General features: G+C 43.1%; 1 protein-coding gene across 1 annotated transcript in view; it reads right to left on the bottom strand.

Moving 5' to 3' along the window:
- Nucleotides 1-2,387: 2,387 nt before the first annotated feature.
- Nucleotides 2,388-17,918, bottom strand: part of F5 (coagulation factor V) — a 70,852-nt gene continuing 55,321 nt past the window's right edge. Inside the window, exons 21-26 of the mRNA XM_075263995.1 lie at nucleotides 16,524-16,618; nucleotides 15,503-15,658; nucleotides 12,769-12,913; nucleotides 7,695-7,846; nucleotides 4,111-4,293; nucleotides 2,388-2,693 (exon numbers count right to left, since the gene is read on the bottom strand). Coding sequence (XP_075120096.1) covers nucleotides 2,550-2,693; nucleotides 4,111-4,293; nucleotides 7,695-7,846; nucleotides 12,769-12,913; nucleotides 15,503-15,658; nucleotides 16,524-16,618 — 875 coding nt within the window. The 3' untranslated portion in view covers nucleotides 2,388-2,549. The remainder of the gene's footprint in view (nucleotides 2,694-4,110; nucleotides 4,294-7,694; nucleotides 7,847-12,768; nucleotides 12,914-15,502; nucleotides 15,659-16,523; nucleotides 16,619-17,918) is intronic.

Below are 17,918 nucleotides of genomic sequence, written 5' to 3'. Positions count from 1 at the left end.
ATTAGTAATTACATTTTTTAGGTCTGAGAAGTTGCGGTAGTGATTGCAGAAGGTATAGGAGTTTGGGAAATTTGCACATTTTCATAAGCTGGAGACAGAATGAGTTGTTTGTATTTGTTAAGGGTAGTGTACAGGGAAGTTATATATTGGCAAAAATTCATTTGATACAATTTAGCAGTGATTGATACTCCCAGATAAGATAACAAAGACTTACACCATATGAATTAGAAAACTATTGCCCCATAGCAGTAACGCCTCAGTTTATCCAGATTCAATGTATAACCCAACAAACTACCAAGACAGACTACGTGGTCTGAGACTTGACTACATTGGCAAATAGAGGCATAAGAATGCTCGAAACAGCCTCAATGGTGCATGTAATGTATCAGTAAAACTGATAAAGTCAATGCAGGGAAGCTGCACAATATGGCAGTGTTGTAATCTCCAGATGAACAATGATTTGCACAATAGTATCCCGAAACATCACTGGGTGTCAGTGTGGTACAAAATAACTGCGAACAACCACTTCCGGTAACCATCAATGAGTTTCTTACAATGTTCTGCTGGAATTTTAGACCATTCTTCTTTGGCAAACTGCTCCAGGTCTCCGATACCCGTCAGCCAGATGCTTCATATGTACATAGGGGTTACTTCTGCTTTTCTCACTGCTTGTTTTTTTATTTTGTAATGTGTTTTTTCGATTAAAAGTTAAGTTTTATTGGATGTGCTCGATTGCTGGACATACTTTTTTGTACTGTGTTCATTCCGCTCCAAGCCAATGGGGCTCATCAGTCCGTGCAACGGTCATCCAAGAGGAATGGTGTGAACCTGGACATTGATCCACACAGGTCTTGTGAGTGGGCTGTGCTTTCCTTTTTTCCTTTCCCTTTTGATTGTTGTGCTTAGGAGATATGGAACCCTAAGCAGCAGCCGTCTGGAGGAGGTTTGGCAATCCAGGCCACTAAAATAAATGAGGGGGACCTCCACTTATCAGGGATGTGCCCTGAAGGCTGGATAGTAAAGAGGTGAGCAGGTAGCAGCAGGATCTTCTATATGGTCCTTAGTCAACACATACAGCTCTCAAGATGGCAGCCAGAAAGCCAGAAGCAAAATTACTTATGTCCCAAGCACTCACTGCAAAGAAACAAGGGGCTGCACCCTCCCCACTTGCAGTCCAATAAGGCCTTTGGGTCCCTGTCCTATTGCATTGGCCTGTCCTATTGCATTGGTGTATTATTCCAAAATCGGACACAATGGGATAAGGCTTCAGCATGGGCCCCAGGACCATGGGAAATAACTGATCGCAGTCAGCAGCATTTCTTCCATACCAGTCTGAATGTGAGAGTACCAGTAGGCAGACCCGCCAATTCCAGGTAACAACATAGATTCCTCAGGATCTGTACATCCTGGACAGTATAAACCCTGAGCCACAACCTCTGCTAGGGTCGTGTCATCTCATGGTCATTGCGATTCATTATGCACACCCATACACAATCTCCTTACACACCGCACAGCATGCGACTGACAAACAACTCCCCAACCTTTCTGGGCAGCTGAGTGAGTATGGCTTGGACCAAACACAATGGTACCATTTACTGTAGAGCCACCTGCAGAGACTTCTGATTTGGATCTGCCTTCCAGTACTTCGGACACAACAGGTCCTTCAAGACAATCATCCTCAAAATGATCAGCACTCCTCAATGCCTAGATTCCACAATCCCTATGCCCAGCTTGCCTAAGGCCTGCCCCCCACACTTTGATGTCCAGACACATCATTGCCATCTTCTGGATAGGACAATGATTGGCTTGTTTTAAATTCAGGTATTAGGTGGCTCTGAACTGAAGCATTTTTCTAACACTGGATGGGCCAGGGTAGTGACCTGGGATCCAGCATCAAGCAGAGAAGAAATCTCCATATCTGATGGTGGTTGTCCAGTCTTTTCCGTAGTGTCTTCCACAGTCCCATGACGAACTGGTCTCAATGCATATCAGTATCACTGACCAATGAAAATGTATCGGTTTTTTTGCTTGTCTGTGTTTTTAGTGGCTACACATACGGTACATCACATTCATTTTGGGATGTGGGAGTGTCTCATACATTCTACTTTAAGCTGCAAACATTGTAACTTATGTCTCTGGCAGACAGAAACCTTGGTTTGCAAATAGCAGGCTGTCAGTCACTGGTTTGAGTAGGAGCCCCAAAGAATATAATAAACTAAACTGACATATGTATTAATATTTGTTTATTGCAGTATACTGTGTTGTCCATGGTATACATTTTTACAGAAAAATGCTGCAAAACATTCTTCTACAAGAAGATAAGAAGGTTTTTAGATGTAGAAAAATAGGTGCAAATGAATCATATGTTATTGTAGAAGAAAGATATAATAACAAACATAGTTCAGAAAAAATTTATAAATAATAAACTCACAAAAATCAAAAAGCATAAATTTCATGAATGTTTAGAACTCCCAATTCACTAAAAAGTACTGAAATACTTCAAATTTCCTCTGATGGCATCCAAAATACAGCACAAACAATGCAATAAGTCACATATCACAGCCATAGACTTCCAGCCTCATCACAATGCTTTCATTCCAACTCTTGGGAATAATCCTTATATATCGGGAAAATATTGGTGGATTGAATTCATTCTTGACACGTCCAAAGCTGTTGCTATTTCCTTTGAAAATCTGAAATAGTACAAAGAGAGTACACTTTAGTTTTCAGTCATTTGCTGTGTATTATGTATTCCATATCAAACTGACTATAGAGGACAGAGTTTCAGGTATATGTATGTAGACATTTACAATTTATAGATTCAGGAGGCATAGAACATGATTAAAATCATATAAAGTATCTTCCTATCAACACTATGTAATAGTTTACATGTTAAACTATGAGCGCAGTAATGGAGTAAACAGCGCTGGCACCAGCATCAGCACCTTGCAGGGTCCTGCTGGTGGAGCCCACAGGAGGGTGGGGGTCCACTCTGCTATGTTCTTGTGTCTGATAAGAAGCTTTTTGTGAAAGTGTCGCATACTTCTCGTTCACACCTGTGTTGGAGTCTCCGTCGCAGATTCTACTGAAAATCAGTAGAGAGAAAATCCCTGCACAGAGAACTTTTCTCTCCGCCAGTTTCAGTATAAAACTGTACATATAACCATAATATAACCATAATTATAGTCTTGGGGTCCGTGGGTGACCACGGGTAACTGCTGTTTAAGCACGCCCGAGAGCAAGGGTGAACCTAGCCTAAACTATATTAGAAACATATATCGAAATCTATTTGTAAAGTCACTTGCAGTTTTATGTAGATTATATCTTAAACATTTTATCTCACGTGTGGATATATTCTTTCGGGGCTATTCACATTTTTCTAGCATCTGTTTTGTGTCTGATGGAGGAAAAAAAATGTATAAATGGTTGCCCTTTATTTTCTAAAAGTGGCTCCATGTCATCCGTTTGCATCTATTTTTAGCTTTGTTTTATGCAACTGTTAGACATAGCCAGTGAATGGATCCTAAAAACATGATGTGAATTCCCCTTTACAATAGGGTAACGGCTGCATGCTGTAAGTGTGCCCTTCTCTCCTTGCTTATTTATGACTAAGCATCCTTCACATTTAGTTATACCATGCAGTGCCAAGAGAATGGCTCTAGGAAGTTGACAACCTCTTCTTAAAGGTGTTATACATGACTGGAAAAACATGACAGTTTTTCAGCGCACATGACATGAATTCAGCGCACTGTTTGCTTTCTAGCAGTATATAAAACCGCATGTGCCTGAGGACATGTAAAATCTTCTTTAATCTTCTAAAATCTTCTTCTGACTTTCCCCATGAAATAACAATTGTGGAACATCTTTAAATTCTACATTTTGCCGTTCTTCTGTTATTCCTCCTGGAAATGTTTATTAAATTGACAACTGGGCTTTTCCATTCCCTTTGTCAATACGTTAACACAATCTGACATTGTCTGAATATAGATATATATAGACACAACTTATTGCAGCTCTCCAGCTGTTGTAAAACTACAACTCTCAGCATGGCCAGACAGCTGTAGGCTGGTATAGTTATAAAATAGTCCAGAATTATTCCTAAATAGTTACCTTCTCCATGGATGTGGAACTGTCCATATAAGACTTCCAGGTCTTTCCATTGTCACTGTACTGAACACTGTAGGAATTCACATACAGATCATAGGTAAAGGATCTGGCACCTTGTGTCATTATTCCAGTGATTCTCTTCTTCACAAGGAAGTCGATCTGTAGCCACTGCTGATTGTTGTTTGACTACATGAAAAAATACAATTAGGATAAACCAGTATATATCCAGTATACAGTATAGACCATTATATGTCCAGTACACAGTATAGATCAGTATATATCTAGTACACAGTATAAACCAGTATATATCCATTACACAGTATAAACCAGTATATACCCAGTACACAGTATAAACCAGTATATAAACAGTACACAGTATAAACCAGTATATACACAGTATAAACCGGTATATACCCAGTACACAGTATAAACCAGTATATACACAGTATAAACCAGTATATACCCAGTATACAGTATAAACCAGTATATATCCAGTACACAGTATAAACTAGTATATACCCACTATACAGTATAAACCAGTATATACCCAGTACACAGTATAAACCAGTATATAACTAGTGGCCCCCTGCACACAGCATTATGCCCCATAGTGGCCCCTGCACACAGTATTATGTCCCTTAGTGGCCCCTGCACACAGTATTATCCCTCATAGTGGCACCTCCGCACAGTATTATGCCCCATAGTCAGGGCCGGCGTCAGCGCATGGCATAGTCGGGCAAGTGCCGGGGCCCACAGAGCCTCTGGGGGCCCCCTGGCACTTGCCCGCCCCAGCACTTGCCTGTCCCGATTTCAGCTCATCGGCGTCCGACGGATGCCGATGAGCTGAATACATAGGCGTCATCACATCGCGCCTACACACGCAAGCCGGGCCGCAGCTTTAAAGCAGGAGCTGAGCTCACAACTCCTGCTTTAATCGCCTATGTGAATGGAGTGAGAGAGCGGAGAGAGGAGCGTCGGGGGAGCGATGGAAGGTGAGTGTAAGTGTTTGTTTTGTATTAAATATTAAGGTGGAACATAATGAAGGGGGCCCATGAAACTGGGGGGAAAATGAAGGGGAGGGGGGGGGAACGGCATGACACTGGGGAAGATGAAGGGGGTGGGGAGAGAACGGCATGAAATTGGGGACATTTTGCCCCTCTTTCTACTCTTTAAAATTTAGGAGGTATGGCATTGGTGACGCCACACTCCTGCGTGACGTCACTCGCTTCATCTGCGACGCACAGTGTCTCGACTCCCCCGCCTCCTTTACAAGGGGGCCCACTGAGCCTCTGTCGCCCACGGGCCCATAAAAACCTGGAGCCGGCCCTGCCCATAGTGGCCCCTGCACACAGTATTATGCCCCATAATGTCCCCTGCACACAGTATTATCCCCCATAGGTCCCCTGCACACAGTATTATCTCCATAGTGGCCCCTGCACACACTATTATCCCCCATAGTGGCCCCTACACACAGTATTATCCCCATAGTGGCCCATGCACACAGTATTATCCCCCATAGTGGCCCCTGCACACAGTATTATCCCCCATAGTGGCCCCTACACACAGTATTATCCCCCATAGTGGCTCCTGCACACAGTATTATGTCCCATAGTGGCCCCTACACACAGTATTATCCCCCATAGTGGCCCCTGCACACAATATTATCCCCCATAGTGGCCCCTACACACAGTATTATCCCCCATAGTGGCTCCTGCACACAGTATTATGTCCCATAGTGGCCCCTACACACTGTATTATGTCCCTTAGTGGCCCCTGCACACAGTATTATCCCCCATAGTGGCCCCTACACACAGTATTATCCCCCATAGTGGCCCCTGCACACAGTATTATGCCCCATAATGAACACCCATAAACAATTTATACTTTGCGGTCTTTTCAGACCTCAGAGTATAATAATCGGAGACCCAGGGGGAGAAAAACATTTTAAAAAACTCTGTTACTCACCTATCTCCCGGCTCCTACGCTGTCGGCCTCCGAAGTAGTCGATCTTCAATGATGTCAGACGTCACATGACCCGCGACGCAAGCCCGGCTCATGTGACGTCGGACGACTAGGCCGAAGCCTACAAGGAAAAGACGCCCGAGTATAATGATAGCAGCGGTAGCAGCTGTCACCGGGCCCCTAATGTCCCGGGCTCTGTGGCAGTGCCTCTGCTGCTATGGCAGTAGTTAGGCCACTGCCAGTATATATCACCCGTCTACACCATACTCACTGATACCCACACGCCCCAAACAAGAACGACAAGACCCTAAGGACACTCAAACCCCCAACCCATGGACCCTGTACCCACCCCCTTCCACCACCCCAACCTTCTTTTTGCTTTGGCAACATCAAATGTCTTATTCTTTGGTAATGCTAATAAAGCTCATTTGTATCTTGTATCTATATCCAGTATATATCCAGTACATAGTATAAACCAGTATATACCCAGTATAGAGTATAAACGAGTATATAACCAAATGAGGGGAAGATGAGTCCCCAAGGACTATTATACCCCATCGTCACCCCATCTACAACTCTACAACTCTGCCTGGCTCAGTGTTCGGTCTAGGAAATAAGGCTGAAATGTATCTGAATCTCAAGGACCAAGCTCACTCTTATGAAAAAGGCCTTACTGTTATAAATGGAAACCATAAGAATTTGTTGGTTCCACCAGCAGTGTCTGACAGAACCCACTAACTTGATTGAGTTTGTTGAGCTTCACTGAGATGTCTGTCACTTCAGGAGCTGACACAGGCAGCTGAGAGTCCCGGTGCAAGACCAGTTATGAGCCCCATGTTTCCCCCTATTTATGTATAGAACCTCTCATTAATGTAAGTCCTCCTGTACTCATTGTGAAGTTCATTGGCTTAGACATTTATCCATCTAATAGATAGTAGAAAGCTGCTGTTGAGGTGATAGGGCCCCCTGAACTCCTGGGCCCCTTTGCAGCTGCACCAATGGTCTTTCCCCAATGCGGCACATATATTGTTTCACAAGAGCTCTCTATGTCATTGGAATCTGATGTATTAGCCAAGGGAGTTCATTATGAAGACTTAAGATCATCAGAAAAATGTTTTGAAAACTTTTATTATTTATAAAACATCTAAACACCATAAGGGTATGTTCACACAGAGGTAAACGGGGCAGAAAACTTTTCCTCCTTGTGAACTTTCCGCACGGCTACCCGCGACAGGATGCCGATACAACATCTGCATTCCGTAGCGGCATCCCGCTCCTGATTAGATCTGAATGAATGGGCATAAACAGGAGGGTGTTACGAGTCGCGGACATTGTGGCTGAGTCAGACGCAGAATCCGCAGCAAGATAGGTCATGTCGCTTCTTTTTTCTGCTACTAGCTAGCGGGAAAAAAAAGTGAGCGGCTCCCTTTGAAGTCAAGGGGAGCCATTTTTGCAGGCAGATTTTGAGGTGGATTCCGCGTCAAAATCCGCCTGCAAAAAACTCTGTGTGAACATACCCTTAATATTATCTATACAACCTCTAGTCCATCAGAAATATTATTTAGTTACATTAGACCCTCACACATGTAAATGAATAAAGCCCAGGAAAAAACACATTTCCGTACCTTTGCTTGCCAAGCATTAACACTGCCAGCCATATTAAGACGCGCCAATGATGGCAACCATGGAGATGAAAACCAAGTAGACTTGTGTGAGGAAGCCGTTATTTGCATATCTTTGATATTATAGTTCTCCATACCAAGTGGTGCAGAACAACCTTAAAAGAACACATTTTATTGGATTACACTGGACAAACAATTGCTACAGTAAGAGGCAAATATAACATAACTAGCTGGTTTTCGTACTGTGTATAAGGTATGGGATATGAAATGTAACTGTGTATCTTGTTTTTGCTGTAATTCTGAGAACACATGAGACTTTTGTGTTGAAGTTAATTTGTATTTCAGCTGCCATACGGTGTTGGTATAAACTGTACATAGTGTGTTTGGGACAGAGGTATTTCAGGTTAATATACTTGGATATACGACATTGTATGATTTGTTATTTTCCGCCAGTACATGTAAGTTTTGGGCACAGGATACTCTTGAGCAAGCAACATAAAGTCTGGCCCTGTGCATGACAGTTTAGTAACTCCATGTGCCTCTTATTAATAGCAATTAACCCCATCATGTCCCTCACATTAACCCTTGTTTAAGAGTTACTGATATGTGAGAGACTTGGAGGTAATAATTAAGTATCTTCATTATTGAGGTATTTTATTAGTACCTCCATGTCTCACATAGTAGTAACCTTTATATGAGGCACACAGGGGTTAATATGATCTCATATGCGGGGGCATCTCATCTGCAGCATGCATCTTAACCAAACTGCATCTTAACCGAAGTGCAGATTAACCAAAGTGCACTTATACATGGCACTTAAACAGGGCACAAAACAGGGTAGCCATGGCAGAACACCAGGTAAATTTCAACCTAAAACAACAAGTTTTACCACATGGTATCCTGTAGCTGCACTGTCTCTTACTATCTTAGCCACTGGCTTCCTGCAGATCTCTCCTCCATCTCTACCACCAGTACACTCCATCCATATCAGTCCCTCTCTTCTTCCCTCTCCCATGTACAGCTCTCACACACTTTTCACACTCTGTAATCACCCCTTTACTTCTTTTAGCAGTGACACCAAACATAAGCGCCCACATAAATCCCTGAACCACCTTCTGTCTCTGTCCATTCTGCTCCTCCTAGCTGCTGGGGACATCTCTCCTAACCCCGGCCCTCCTTCCTTCACTAACTCTTCTCCCTGCACACATAGAAGGCCTACAAACCTCATCAATATTTACCGTGTTCCTTCCCCTCATCTCTCCCCTGTCTCTTTTAACTGCTCTCTCTGGAACGCCCGCTCAGTGTGTAACAAACTAGAATACATTAATGACTTATTCCTTAGCAAATCCCTTGGCCTGCTCGCCCTTACTGAGACTTGGATCCAGCAGTCAGATACGGCCTCCCCTGCTGCTCTGTCTCATGGTGGCCTACAATTCGCTCACACCTCTAGGCCTGATAATAGGCAGGGTGGTGGGGTAGGATTACTTCTGTCACCGCAGTGCATTTTTCAGTCCATTCCCCCGGTCCCTTCACTCACATTCTCCTCATTTGAAGTCCATGCTATCAGACTTTTCTGCCCACTCTCCTTACGTGTAGCCGTGATCTACCGCCCACCTGGCTCACCCTACCAATTTTTGGACCACTTTGCTTCTTGGCTTCCCCACTTTTTATCCAGTGACATTCCTACCCTCATCATGGGTGACTTTAACATCCCTATTGCCCCCCCTCACTCCTCGGCTGCCTCACAGTTTCTCTCATTAACCACTTCTCTTGGTCTCTCACAATGTTCTTCTTCCGCCACACATCTAGATGGTAACACGATTGATCTAGTCTTCCATCGACTCCTCACAGTCTCTAAATTTTCTAACTCTTCTCTGCCGCTCTCTGACCACAACCTTCCATCTCTCACCATCAGTGCTCTCTCCCCTTCACAAGACGCCCCTACCCATCACACATATAGGAACTTGCGTGCTATTGACACCCAGCACCTCTCAGATACTCTACAGTCCTCCCTGTCCCCCATCTCTTCAATCTCCTGTCCCAATCTGGCCACCAGTCACTATAATGAAACCCTCAAAAATGCATTGGATGAGGTTGCTCCCCCCTCCACTCGTAAAGTCCCACACAGGAGGCAGCAACCCTGGCACACGCCACAGACACGATTTCTCCAGCGATGCTCTAGGTGTGCCGAACGTCTCTGGCGAAAATCACGCTCACCTGCAGATTTCCTCCACTTCAAGTTTATGCTTAAAAGATATAGCTCTGCCCTTTACCTCGCCAAACAAGACTATTTCACCGCCCTCATCTCTTCTCTCTCCAGCAACCCTAAAAGGCTTTTTGAAACCTTTCACTCCTTACTCACACCCAAGGAACAGACGCCATTCACAGTCCTTAGTGCTGATGACCTGGCCATGTATTTCCATGATAAAATTGATAAGATCCGTCAAGAAATTACTGCCCAAGCCCCAGGTGGCATTGACTCCCACACCTACGATAGTACTGATCCCCTCACCAGCCGCACTTCAGACTGTCCATTCTCATCTTTTGAACCTGTTACAGAAGAGGAAGTCTCCCAGCTACTTTCTTCATCTAAATCCAATGGTGACTTCTCTCTTCTTATTCTTCTGGACCTCTCTGCAGCTTTTGACACTGTTGACCATCAACTTCTCCTCACTATGCTCCGCTCAGTCGGCCTCAATGACACTGTGCTCTCCTGGTTCTCCTCTTATCTCTCAGACCGCACTTTCAGTGTATCATTCGCGGGCTCTGTTTCCTCCCCTCTTTCCCTTGCTGTTGGGGTTCCTCAGGGCTCGGTCCTCGGCCCCCTGCTCTTTTCTCTCTACACAGCCCCCATTGGACAAACCATCGCCAGATTTGGCTTCAGGTACCATCTTTATGCTGATGACACCCAATTATACACATCTTCCCGTGACATCACCCCTGCACTCATACAGAACACCAGTGACTGTCTCTCTGCTGTCTCTAATATCATGTCCTCGCTCTATCTGAAACTAAATCTCTCTAAGACTGAACTACTACTGTTTCCACCATCTAACAGATCTGTCCCTGATATATCCATTGCAGTCTCAGGCCTTACTATAACTCCTAGGCAGCATGCCCGCTGCCTCGGGGTCATATTTGACGCAGACCTTTCCTTCACCACTCATATTGAATCACTCGCACGTTCATGTCACCTCCACCTCAAAAACATCTCCAGAATACGCCCTTTCCTTACCAGAGATACACTAAAGACACTTACTGTCTCTCTGATTCATTCTCGCCTTGACTACTGTAACTCCTTACTAATCGGTCTTCCCCTCACTAAACTCTCCCCTCTACAATCTATTCTGAATGCAGCGGCCAGGCTCATCTATCAGGCTAGACGCTACAGCGATGCCTCTGGTCTGTGCCAGTCACTACACTGGCTGCCTATTCATTATAGAATAAAATATAAAGTTATTACTCTCATCCACAAGGCTCTCCATAATGCCGCACCTCCCTACATTTCTTCCCTCATCTCTGTCTACCGCCCAACCCGTGTTCTCCGCTCACTCAATGATCTAACACTTACATCCTCTATTATCAGAACCTCACACGCTCGTATACAAGACTTCTCCCGAGCTGCACCACTTCTCTGGAATGCTCTACCCCGGACAATAAGATTAACTCCCAACTTCTACAGTTTCAAACGCAAACTAAAGACGCATCTTTTCAGACTAGCCTATCACAATTCCTAATGCACAAAATTGTCTGAACACTGTATAAGCAATGCCGCCCCTGCTACCTCTTGTGTCACCTCCTCTACCTCATAGATTGTAAGCTCTTTTGAGCAGGGCCCTCAGTCCCATTGTGTGAAATGACGTTCTTTGTTATGTATGTCTGTCTGTATCTGAACCCTATAAATTGTACAGTGCTGCGGAATATGTTGGTGCTATATAAATAAAATGTATTATTATTATTATTATTATTATATGATGGACATGATGGGGTTTATTCCTATTAATGTGAGGCACACAGGAGTTAATATGAGGGACATGATGGGGTTTATTCCTATTAATGTGAGGCACACAGGGGTTAATATGAGGGACATGATGGGGTTTATTCCTATTAATGTGAGGCACACAGGGGTTAATATGAGGGACATGATGGGGTTTATTCCTATTAATGTGAGGCACACAGGGGTTAATATGAGGGACATGATGGGGTGTATTCCTATTAATGTGAGGCCCATGGAGTTACTAACACTAAACTAATAACCCCAAATGCCTGACATTAATGAGAATAGTAATCCTATGTACCTGTGTGTTTTTTAGTTTCACTTTGCTAGCAGCTTCCTCTCCTCCTCGGAGAATTTTTGCAGGATGCAGACCACTATAGCAGGCACAGACCTGAGCGATTAAGCTCCACCCCCTGGGTTTCCTGCACCCCTCTCAAAGGGGAGTGTCCTTATGCCTCAGCTCTAGCAGAGCACTGAAGGGACCTCGGACTTCATTTAACTCTTGCAGGTCCTGTGCTGCTGGTGTGCCAGTGAAATATGGCAGGAGTGCCATTCTTGGCACGTGTGCCAGGGGTTGCTGACCTCTGCTGTAGAGGGTAATATGAATTTTGTGGCTTGCTATGGTCCAAAGTGTGTGAGATTGCAGAGATAGTGATGTGAGTTTGGGTTTTGTGGGGGTCCTGGGAAAAACATATGTGCGCTATTGTGATGAAAAGTAGCCTATTGCGCAACTATGTTTGTGAAAAATTTCAGCCAAATCGGTGGAGCGGGTTTTGCGTGATTGAGGAACAAACATCCGAACACACAAACCCACAAACATCCAAACTCACAAACTTTCACCTTTATAATATTAATAGGATAATTGTCTATAAGGTTTGATTTAGGCTAACTTCAAGGTCAACACATAAAACCATAATGGGGAGTTGAGAGAGTTCCCATCAGTTTCAATCAGTCTAGATCGCATCTAGGCTAAAGCCGCACTACTTCATCTGGAATTTTCTCGATAACCTTTTTTTGTACTAATGCCATAGCTATAGGAGGTGCACAAATTGCTCCGGGCCATGGCGCTGTAAATGTTACCTTGTGTTTCACATCCAAGTAGCTCCATACGAAGTGCAGGCTGGTTGGAGTACTTTGTAGGAAATAACCTGATGTATCTGGCAGCAATTGGTGGTTCAAACTGATTTTCTTTTATGCTAGATGAATCAGAGTTGCCTTCAAATATCTGTAAGAGTAATACAAATCATTACTATAGATTGCACTACAGGGGTAATACTACCAATAAAACTAATGAAGAACTATATGGAATAAGAGGAAACTATAGGTAATAAGGATAAACTATATATAATAAGGGGGGAAAATAAGTAATAATTAGAGATGAGCGAACACCGATCGATCGAATACAGATTTGATCGAATATCAGGCCGTTCGAGGTGTTCGATTCCAATCGAACACCACGAGAAAAACGCAGTAAAAATTTGTATCGCCTCCCACCTTCCCTGGCGCGTTTTTTGCACCATTAACTGTTCAGGGGAGGTGGGACAGGAACTACGACAACGGAGGCAGTTAAAAAAATTGAAAAAAACCCATTGGCTGCCGAAATCAGGTGACCTCCAATTTAGACGAATGGTGAATTTAACATTTGATTAATTTGGGACTGTGAACTATGTGACTGTGAGACAGGGACAGATCTACAGGCAGGGTTAGCCAGGGATTACCTTTATTTAGGGGGGAATGTTACTCACCCAGCTCTTTTGGGCTCTATCTGGTCGGGATCCCTGTCAGCTTGCAATGTGCGTGAGCTGACTTTTTCCCATAGGAATGCATTGGCCAGCATTGATTGGCCAGTGTACAGCATTCGGCCAATCAACACTGGTTCTGCCGGAGGAGGCGGAGTCTAAAATCGGACCAGAATGGAAACTGCTGTGGACCGATTTTAGACTCCGCCTCCTCAGGCAGAACCAGCGTTGATTGGCCGAATGCTGTACACTGTCCAATCAACACTGGTCAATGCATTCCTATGGGAAAAAGTCCGCTCTGGCATATTGCAATCTGACAGGGATCCCGACATAATAAAAGTACTTGATGCCCCCAGACACGCTTCCCCTGCTGTCCCAGTTGCATTCCAGGGTGTTGGCATCATTTCCTGGGGTGTGATAGTGGAGTTGGTGACTCTCCTGAGTCGAATGGTGGGATCCCCTGTAGCGAAGCATTTTCTCCCATAGACTATAATGGGGTTTGATATTCGTTCGAATAGTCGAATATTGTGCGGCTATTCGAAACGAATATCGAACATTTTACTCATCTCTAGCAATAATGAGACATTATATATAATAAGGGGGAACTATAAGTAATAATGAGGCATTATATATAATATGAGGGGACTATGTGTAATAAGGAGGCACTATATGTAATAAGGGGATACTATATCAAATAAAGAGGCACAATATGTGATAAGGGGTAGGATATGTAATAAGGGGGACTATAAGTAATAAAGAGGCATTATATATAATAAGGGGGCTCTAACTAATAATAATGGGTTGTCCATGCTTATGGCTAGCTATGGCCTATCTTCAGGATAGGCCACAAAACACCTAATCAGTGGAGGGCCAACAGCCGTCCCCTGTTGATCAGTCATCTGTATGGACCCGTATAGCTCCAGATCTATACGCTATACAGGGCCAAAAATGGAAAGCTCTCCCCTATAGCTGCAGCTCAGCGCTCATTTAAGTCAGTGGGCAGTGAAGTGAATGTGCCAGCTGCTATGTAGGGGACAAAGTTTTCTGCTTCCACACAGCTGATCAGTCCAGGGCCAGCTCTCGGCCCCCCCACTGATCAGGTATTTATGGTATTTATCCTGAGGATAGGCCCTAAATAGCTTAAGCCAGGACAACCCCTTTACATTACTATGCAATGGTGGCTGTCATGTCATAGTGTTGCAGGATTATTTGGGTCTTGTATAGAGGTATTATTGGTAATATTAGTCTCTGTGTTTTGTTCCATAACAGTATGGATGTAATATTTAATTGCTATATGCTGGTAATATTTGGTATGGTGTTATTATTTGATAACTATATATATTTATACATATTTTTTTGTGTGTGTAGGGAGTCAGATCGGATCTTATAAGACCCTGGTAACTTCCATAGTGCCAGAAATGAATGCTATAGCGCTCTGTTCAGGCCTTGTCTGAATATGACTGTGTTGTATAAGTCAGAATTTGGAGGTGAGTGCCCATGGTTTGTATATGTACCACAATTTATATATTATGTATATTTAATCTTCTGTAATTGTGCATTATAGGCCGCTTGGCACTGTATGCATGGCATTTCTTAACACGTGACACATATTTGCTTGATATTTGGCAAGTGTGCTGATTTATTACATGTATACATTTAGCCTTAGCTGGGCACTTTGGTGTGTGTCACTTTTATTATATATTTTATATATATGTATGTATGTAGTGATTATACAGAATGAATTTTTACTTTATGCTTTGTGTATATTTTGGTGTTGTTTGTGACAGAAGCAGACATCTAAGGCCTTATTCACATGTCTGCATTTCACGTATTTACTGTATGGTGTCTGCAGTTTTCACAGATGTCATAAGCATCCATTAATATCATTGTGTTTCCAAAAACTATGGAAGCACGTCCTTTTTTCAAGGATAACAATGCATCACGGATGTATCACATCAATGAAAGTCTATGGGTTTGGGAAAGAAAACAGATGACCTGCATTTGTTGTCCGTATTTCACAAACAAGATATAACATTATGATAATAAAAAGTTATAAAAGAATTCAACACTTTTACCATATGTGTTGCTGTGCTGTTTCCTTTGAAAACATTCCACTTTCTTCTGTCTTTACTATATGCAATAAAAAACTCTTTGATGTAATACTGAGTCAAATATTTTCTTGCTCCTTGAGTTTGTATTCCAGAGATTAAGAAGACTTTTTGCAAATCAACCTAGAATATTCCAATGGCATACATTTAATTGTACATTATATTATATATATACAAATAGCATATAGTAACAGTTGGTAATCTTTAAATACTAGGATTTTGTATATGTACATTCATTATATAGGTTGTGAATTATTGTGAATAGCAGCACTTTGGCTGCAGGGGAAACACCGAGGCAAAAAACAGTGCACTTTGCATTACGTACAAAGTGAATGGGATTCTGGCTAATTCCATTTATTCTATACCTGTCAGTTCTCCCATAGCTGGTGGGTAAAGACTAAATGCTGTCATGTTTCCCATACTGTTATGCCTCCCATATCTTTACCAATAGCACTTTACTGTCCGAAGGGCATTCCTGACAGTCTAGCTGGGAACGCCCCTCCTGACAGTGTGTCCTTAGTGCTGTACTGTGAAGGGGCACACTGCCTAGCCATGACACTGAGCAGTGAGGAACGCCCCACCAGTACAGACCTACGGACAGATTGTCAGGAGGGGCATTCACAGACTGTCAGGAACGCCCTTCTGACAGTGCGCTATCGGTAAATGCACGGTCACTCTTCACTCGGGGCACATAACAGGAAAACCGTAAGTGCGCTTTCTAGTGGTATATAAAACCGCATGTGCCCGAGGACATGAAAGGTCCTCTTTAAGTCAAGTCTAGTTAAACAGTGTAAACTTAGACAAAGCAGTCCAAAGATGTAGAAGAGCCAGATTTAGCTTAGTAAATCTTCCCACTGTATCCTCAGCTGTATAAAGGCAGAGGTCAATTCATATATTCACTCTGCATGTGTGCAAGAATTCTATTTAGTTACAGGAAGTAGACACTGCAGAAAAAACAAAGAATAGCTATTTCAGCTATTAGCAATACCTGAATCCATGGTAGCGAGGATTTATTCAGATGTGCGCTCCATGCATTGTATGCACCGACATTGTTAAGTCTGGCCAACTTGGGCTCCCATTGATCTATGAAAGAAATAATAAAAAATATAAACGTATTTATAAATATTTACATATATATATAGAGAGAGAGAGAGAGAGAGAGAGCCTACATCATTTTTTTTACACCAGTGATTTCATCATTAAAGGGGTTTTCCAGGATTCAGGCTTTTATGGCCCATCCTTAGAATAGGCCATAAATACCTGAATGGTGAAAGGGTAACAAGCAGCCCCCACACTGATCAACTGTACAAAGGCACTTCTGGCACCTGTCCTATACACAATAATGACAGTGACAAACATTTGTAACATGTTTTTCACAGTAAAGGGACTCAAAGTGCAAGGGGCATTGTAGAGTAGGGGGGTTCTACCCATTCCAACACGCACAAGGGTCAGTTGTTTTACAGGAAGCCAATATTCTTATCAGTATATTTTTGTCATGCGGGAGGAATCCCAAGCAAACCCAGGGATAACATACAAACTCCATGCAGATGTTGCTCTTGGATGGGTTTAAACCCAAGACCCTAGAGCTGCAAGGCAAGTGCTATGTAGAGATAGGTGAACCTCTTAAGATTTTAGTTCAGGTTTGGATGATTCGGTCCCAAGATTCGTTTCAGGTCGAAAAAGTTCATTACCACAAATTGGCTTAAAACATAGTGTATGATACTATTGGTGCTTCTAAGAACCTATCTATCCAATTTCTATCTCACTAAAACTAATGCAGCTGAAGTTATATCATAGTGACACTTCCCTCATGAGCCTCCAATGACTGATCTAGTAAAACATTAAGTAATTCTGCCTGTGGTTGGCTGTATGCAGTAATCTTTCACTGCCTTCTGCCATTCACAGCCGCAGCATTTCTGGATTGTGGCTGCTGCCACTCAAAACACTGACCCAGTAGCTTGTGAAAGTCATGTATTGTCCTCGTCCATGATTACTGCTCCACGTATTGACAGTGACGTGCACCTTTCGATGGATTGACGTATCCAAGTAAAGGCCGACATTCTTCAACACATGTCAATATAAAGTAGCGACAGCTTCCCTGGAGAAATAATGGAGGCTAGGTATTCACCATCGAGGTTGAGTGTATGCCATCAAATGACAAAATCCAGCGGAATCCACTAAGCTTGGCTGGGTGCAAGTTCAGAAGCAGAACAGCCAGATGACTGGGCGCATATTGCTGTTTCCTGGACACACATTCCCCTATGGATGACTGACAATGATGTGGAAGAGGAGGAGTAGGAGAAACAGTTTTTGATGATGAAGAAAACAGTGACCATGTACTAGGTGTAGATGTGGCCTGCCTACAAGTCTATTCTGCCAAATA

The sequence above is a fragment of the Leptodactylus fuscus genome, chromosome 2, assembly GCF_031893055.1.
Source record: "Leptodactylus fuscus isolate aLepFus1 chromosome 2, aLepFus1.hap2, whole genome shotgun sequence".
NCBI classification, from domain to species: domain Eukaryota; kingdom Metazoa; phylum Chordata; class Amphibia; order Anura; family Leptodactylidae; genus Leptodactylus; species Leptodactylus fuscus.
This window is presented reverse-complemented; position numbering and strand designations above follow the sequence as displayed.